Here is a 6532-nt window from a genome sequence, read left to right on the forward strand (position 1 = left end):
CGGGTTAGGCTCACAATTGCTGAGGAGGGCATGCCAGGTAGGGACTTGACAGCAGTGCATCTGCTACACACGGGAGGCAGAGGCAGGCGGATCTCTGAGTTTGAGGCCAGCCTGGTCTACAGAGTGTGTTCTAGGACAGCCAGGACGACAGAGAAACCCTATCTTGAAAAAAACAAATAAAAATCTATGTAGAAGACAGGTTTGGTTTAATAACCAGAGCTTCTGCATTTCCTATGCTACAGAGGCCCCTGTGGCTCAGGCTCCACTGTGCAAATGAAGGTGGGTGGAGCCCAAGAGCTGAAGTGACAGATGAAACTTGCCCCTGAACAGAGCTCTCCTCACTCAGGATGAATGACAGAATTGCCAGGGCAGGAAATCTACTTCCTGCCATCCTTAGGGACAGCTCTATGTTCCGTGCTTGGGACCCTAGCACCCCCTTGTAGTCTGTCACAGAATTAAGTCTGCTTTCAGGAAAGGAGGCTCTAGACCAGTAGAGAGCCCAAGATAGGGTTTCCAGCTGTATGGACACAAGGCATCTCTAGCACCTAGTTGTTCAGCACAGCAGGCTGCTACTCAGGCAAAGGTAGTTGGATTTCTCAGTTCAAGGCCAGCCTGGTCTACAGAGTGAGTTCCAGGACAGCCAGGGCTACACAGAGAGACCCTGTCTCAAAAAAAAAAAAAGAAAGAAAAAAAAGAATAAAGGATATATGCTGTTAAATATTATATATACATATATATACACATATATGTATGAACACAAAGACATAACAGTTTAATAATTTTATCGACATTTATAACCACTAAAGTCTTATTAAAAATATAACAGGGTCGGAGAGATGGCTCAGTGGGTAAGAGCACCAACTGCTCTTCCAAAGGTCCTGAGTTCAAATCCCAGGACCCACATGGTGGCTCATAACCATTGGTGAAGAGATCTGACGCCCTCTTCTGATGTGTCTGAAGACAGTTACGGTGTACTTACATATAATAAATAAATAAATAAGTAAAAAAAAAAACCAGTATAAAAATTTAAAGATCCAGCATGAGGCTTCTTCCCTGTCTTCTAAATTAGACTACAACCATCTTCATACCTTCAGATACCTTGAATAAAATAATCACAGCAGAGCCAAGCGGTGGTGGTGCATGCCTTTAATCCCAGCACTTGGGAGGCAGAGGCAGGCAGATTTCTGAGTTCGAGGCCAGCCTGGTCTGCAGAGTGAGTTCCAGGACAGCCAGGGCTACACAAAGAAACCCTGTCTCAACCCCCCCCCCCAAAAAAAAATCACAGCAGGACTTTTTAAATGATACTTCATATCATATATATATATGATATATATATGATGTATATATATATATCATATATATATACATCATATATATATAACATGATCTTTGTTGCACCTAAGTGCACATGTACACTTAGACATGTGCATGGGCTGGCACAGACAAGCATGTATGCACGCACAGCGACACAGGTGTGCATCTAAATGCTTAGGCAGGTGCACTGTAGTGTGCTGAGTGCCAGTTACCTATATTTGCGCGCTCAGGCACATATGTACAGCTGTGAATTCACACAAAGCCCTGCAGAATGAGCACAGACAGCTGTGCCTACTCGAAAATGTGCACAGGATGCCGGGGGAGTGAAGTGCATGTCCAGCAAGCAGGAATCCCTAGATCTGCTCCCCAGGGCGCGCGCACACACACACACACAGGGCACCAGTGCACACCCACATGTTGTACACAGGTCATGTAAACAGGTATGTGAGGGCACATGCACTTAATAGACTACTAGCAGGTCCAGGTGTACAGGATCAGGCGTGTTCACTTTATTTCACTTGACCCTAGTGAGGAACAGAAAGATACACACAGGCAGTATAGCAGACTCACCCAGCTACCAGCAGAGGACAGGTAGAGACCATGCTCAGGGTCACATTTAACCCTGAGTGTGAGGCAAATACAAAGTCACCTATTCCCTCATGGCTCCTGGAAGGCACAGAGCCCTCTGATCCAGAGACACCTCACTCTTCTAAGCCACTGCTAACTGAGTGACCCCTGTGAGCCTCTTCTAATCAGTAAAATGGGGCTGGGATTCGGGCACCACCTTCCTCCAGGTTCCTGTAAGCTTACAGGACAAGGAGAGGTGACCACAGCTGGGTAAGCAGTAGGCCCCCTCTGCACCTCCTTCAGCACTGTCCTGCCAGCCCCGCTCCGGGTCCTCCTACTCCTGGGACTAAAGGGACCGGCCGTTCCTTCAATTCTACCAAATAAACGTATATAGGACAGGGGAAGGGCTCTCTAGGATCCCTTCTGGAGACCTGGGAGGGGGGCGCAGAGGGATGCCAAGTCAGCACCTGAAGGATTGGGGCCTCGCCAGCCTGATTAAAGGGCTAGGAGACTGAGCTTCACCTGTCCTTGTCTCTGATTGGCCCTCAGCCATCCCTAGCTCCCAAATCCCACTGAGCAACCCCACCAGAGCCTGTGCAGGTCTGTGGAGAGCCAGTTGGTTGCTGGGTTTGGGGGCCTAAGGAGTCCAGAGGCTGCCTACCTGTCCCTTTGCCTGCTGCTGGGACCATGGGCGCCGGGGCCAGCGCTGAGGAGAAGCACTCCAGAGAGCTGGAAAAGAAACTGAAGGAGGATGCTGAGAAGGATGCCCGGACCGTGAAGCTGCTGCTTCTGGGTAGGGGCCCACGTGGGCCAGCGCGGGGGAGGGGAGGGACGGCTACCGCAGGCAGGTCAGCACTCCGGGGCCAGGCAAACAACAGCCTCTCCTCGAAGCAGGGATTCCTTAGTGGGAGAAGGAATGACAGTGCCGTGTGGCGGGGCAGGACACAGAGTGGGAGCCATTCCCAGGCAAGGCCTGACAGGTGATTATGTCCTAGTCCCCAAGGTGAAGTATTCCCATGACAATTTCTTGGGAACACTTTAAAAAAAAAAGATTTATTTATTTATTTTATGTGAGTACACTGTAGCTCTCTTAGACACACCAGAAGAGGGCATCGGATCCCATTACAAATGGTTGTGAGCCACCATGTGGTTGCTGGGAATTGAACTCAGGACCTCTGGAAGAACACTCAGTGCTCTTAACCACTGAGCCGGCTCTCCAGCCCCCAGGGACACTCTGCAGAGGTGTGTACCAAACACACCGTTGTACAGATGTGTGTGCTCTGGCACATTTTGCCCTCGGGCTATAGCCTTGGTTCTCCAGGCCTGCTCAGCAAGGTTTCTCGGCTCTTCTTTCTCCCTTGGGAATAAAGTCTGAGAATAACTCTAGGATCACCCAGGGTCACAAAGGCACTGGGTGCCAGAACCTGGTCATCGGTAGACTGTGAAACAGCTTTGAAAAGCGGAAAGCTGCCAGGCAGTGGTGGTGCACGCCTTCAATCCCAGCCCTGGGTAAGCAGAAGCAAGTGAATCTCAGAGTCTGAGGCTAGTCCGGTCTACAGAGTGAGTTCCAGCAAGGCCATGCCCATACAAAAGAAAAAAGGAAGTGGAAATACATTGAAGTCTACATGGGATAAACAAAGCCAATCCTACAATCCTGTGGGTACCGAGAGGACATGGGGGTACTGCCACCGCTTAACCCACAAGGGAAAGAAAGTCGCCGCTTTAGAAGGGCGGGCAGAGGAACTAAGCCAGAGAAAGGCCAAAGCTAAGCCGGAAATCCCATTAATTGTATCCAACACCTTAAGGAGTGCAGGCTCAGAAAGGATGTCAGCTCTGTCCTCTCCCCATCTAAGGATGCTAATTCTCTCTGAGCCTCTCAGAGACCTCTCCCTAGTTTCAGGTGAAAAGCGGAGGCTGGTCCATTCAGATAATATTGTGGATGCCGTACCGAAAATCTCCACAAGGTGGCACTAGAGGGTTTTCTTATTTTGGTCTCCTGGCATAATAAAGACTTTATACACCAGAGTTTTGGGAAACCTCCTGCTTCCCTCTGGGCACAGTTGAGTTCACTCAACTGATGTAGATAGGTCCCTTTTGTCACTTACAGCCATTTTTCTTCACGGGTCTTGAAGACTTTACTTTGAATAGCGATGAGGACAAGTATATCTAAGGTCTAGTTGGCACCCAGGGCTCTGATCCAAAAGAAGTGCCGCTCTGAAGCACAGTTTTCCTTTCAGGTGCTGGTGAATCCGGAAAAAGCACTATTGTCAAACAGATGAAGTGAGTGTTCCCTGCCCATCCTAAGGCCCCTAGTGGTGGGTGGGTGCGTGCACATTAGAACCTGTTCTTCCCCGCCGGCCCAGGAGGCTCTGACTTTGCTGGTCTTGGCTATAGAATTATCCACCAGGACGGGTATTCGCTGGAAGAATGCCTCGAGTTCATTGCTATCATCTACGGCAACACTCTGCAGTCCATCCTGGCCATCGTGCGGGCCATGACCACGCTCAACATTCAATATGGAGATTCAGCCCGGCAGGTGAGGCAGGAGGCAGGGGGCTGATGTTAGTTAGTCTTCGAGGGCTCATGGCACCTGGCTAGGCTCGGGTTCACAACCACTACCTTGCCCTGCCACCAGGACGATGCCCGCAAGCTGATGCACATGGCCGATACTATTGAGGAAGGCACAATGCCCAAGGAGATGTCAGACATCATTCAGCGCTTGTGGAAGGACTCGGGTATCCAAGCTTGCTTTGACCGAGCCTCAGAATACCAGCTCAATGACTCCGCTGGCTAGTGAGTGGTGCACGAGTGGGCGCAGGGGGCACAGGTGATGGGCAGAGAGGACCCCGCGGGTGCGATCGCCCACGCCGCTTGCTCATACCGAGTGGTCTTCTTCAGCTACCTTTCAGACCTAGAGCGTCTGGTGACTCCAGGCTACGTGCCCACCGAGCAGGACGTGTTGCGCTCTCGTGTCAAAACCACTGGCATTATCGAGACTCAATTCTCCTTCAAGGACCTCAACTTCAGGTAGGACCGCTGCGCTAGGAGCTCAGCTGGCCTCACTGGATCCTCACTGTCTTGAGTGAAGCTCCTACCCTTGCCAGGAGAAAGGCCTGCCAAGCGGGATGAGGGCTCTCCAGCCAGCTTAGAAGGACAAGATGGGGTGGTGCCAGTGGGCACATCCAGGTGACCTGACACACGGGTCTGAATCGGACCCCCGGCTCTGCCCGACAGAATGTTCGACGTGGGCGGGCAGCGTTCCGAGCGCAAGAAGTGGATCCACTGCTTTGAGGGTGTGACCTGCATCATTTTCATCGCCGCGCTGAGCGCTTACGACATGGTGCTGGTGGAGGACGACGAAGTGGTGAGTGCCAAGTTGGGCCTGAGTGTTTGAGAAGGGTGGTGGAGCCGGGGGGTGGGGTGGGGTGGGGTGCAGGAGCCAGTGAGACTCAGAAGCTGTCCGGGAGGCCAGAGACCGAGGGGCAGCTGCCTGCGTAGCCTGGTCCCCAGCAGCCGCTCCCCTCCCCAGAACCGAATGCACGAGAGCCTGCACCTGTTCAACAGCATCTGCAATCATCGCTACTTCGCCACAACGTCCATCGTGCTCTTCCTCAACAAGAAGGACGTTTTCTCCGAGAAGATAAAAAAGGCACACCTCAGCATCTGCTTCCCGGATTACGATGGTGAGATCCCTAGTCCCGGCCGCCAGGCGGCGCCCCAGCCCCACGATTCCCGCCGCGCGCTCCTTCCCGCGGGAAAGGGTCTTCCCGCGCAGAGAGAACGCTGCCCTCTGCCGCAGGACCCAACACTTACGAAGATGCCGGCAACTACATCAAAGTGCAGTTCCTGGAGCTTAACATGCGACGCGATGTGAAGGAGATCTATTCCCACATGACGTGCGCTACCGACACACAGAACGTCAAGTTTGTCTTTGACGCCGTCACCGACATTATCATCAAGGAGAACCTCAAAGACTGCGGGCTCTTCTGAGGTGGGGTCCTAGCTAGCCAGACCTTCCACCATCCTTCGCCTAACCCTGCCCCTAATTCCTCACTAGGTTTTACTGCTTCAGACTGCTGCGTTACCTGCTACCAACCCCGAAGCCACGCCCCACTACTCTCAGTCCCACCCACTACCAGAGGCCCCTCCCCCTATTCATTAGCTCGACGTCTTTTCTACCCTTCCCAACCTCCAGATGCACAGATTCCAGGGCCGCCCCCACCCCCGCCCCAATCCATTTATTTTGCTGTGCAAGGAGACTGAGATTCCATTTCCTCTTCTCTTCACAGAGCCCTGAATTCAGGTGTGTCCCTTGCCCTGAGACTGTAGCCCTGAAGCCCTGTAGTCCCCTCAAATAACGTCTATTCCTCATGCTGCTGCTCCTCCGGTAGCCACGCGCAAAGCCCTGAGGCTTGAAGTGCAGACCCTCCCCCAAGTACCTAACTCCACCCAGCTTTTCACCGCCTGGCTGCACTGGCCTCTTGGACCTACAATAGCCAGCCTCAGCTAGGACACCGCAGGACTTGGGACAGCTGGAACTCAGAGTGACTCAGCAGTGCCCTAGTGACCCAACACCTGCCTCTTCTGCCCCCCCCACCAGCCAGCAGCAGCTCACCAGCAGATCCCGGTTCAGCAAACAGCCCTCCCTCCC

At 52.5% G+C, this 6532-nt stretch overlaps 1 protein-coding gene across 1 annotated transcript; it reads left to right on the forward strand.

The window, feature by feature from the left end:
- The first annotated feature begins 2559 nt into the window (after positions 1-2559).
- Gnat1 (G protein subunit alpha transducin 1) lies at positions 2560-5871 on the forward strand. Its single transcript, XM_052189281.1, has 8 exons — positions 2560-2674; positions 4119-4161; positions 4276-4417; positions 4517-4674; positions 4780-4908; positions 5116-5245; positions 5411-5564; positions 5681-5871. The coding sequence occupies exons 1-8, from the start codon at positions 2569-2571 to the stop codon at positions 5869-5871; spliced, it is 1053 nt and encodes a 350-aa protein (XP_052045241.1). The 5' UTR covers positions 2560-2568.
- Positions 5872-6532: the final 661 nt, after the last annotated feature.

The sequence above is a fragment of the Apodemus sylvaticus genome, chromosome 7 (genome assembly GCF_947179515.1).
Source record: "Apodemus sylvaticus chromosome 7, mApoSyl1.1, whole genome shotgun sequence".
Taxonomy (NCBI): Eukaryota; Metazoa; Chordata; class Mammalia; order Rodentia; family Muridae; genus Apodemus; species Apodemus sylvaticus.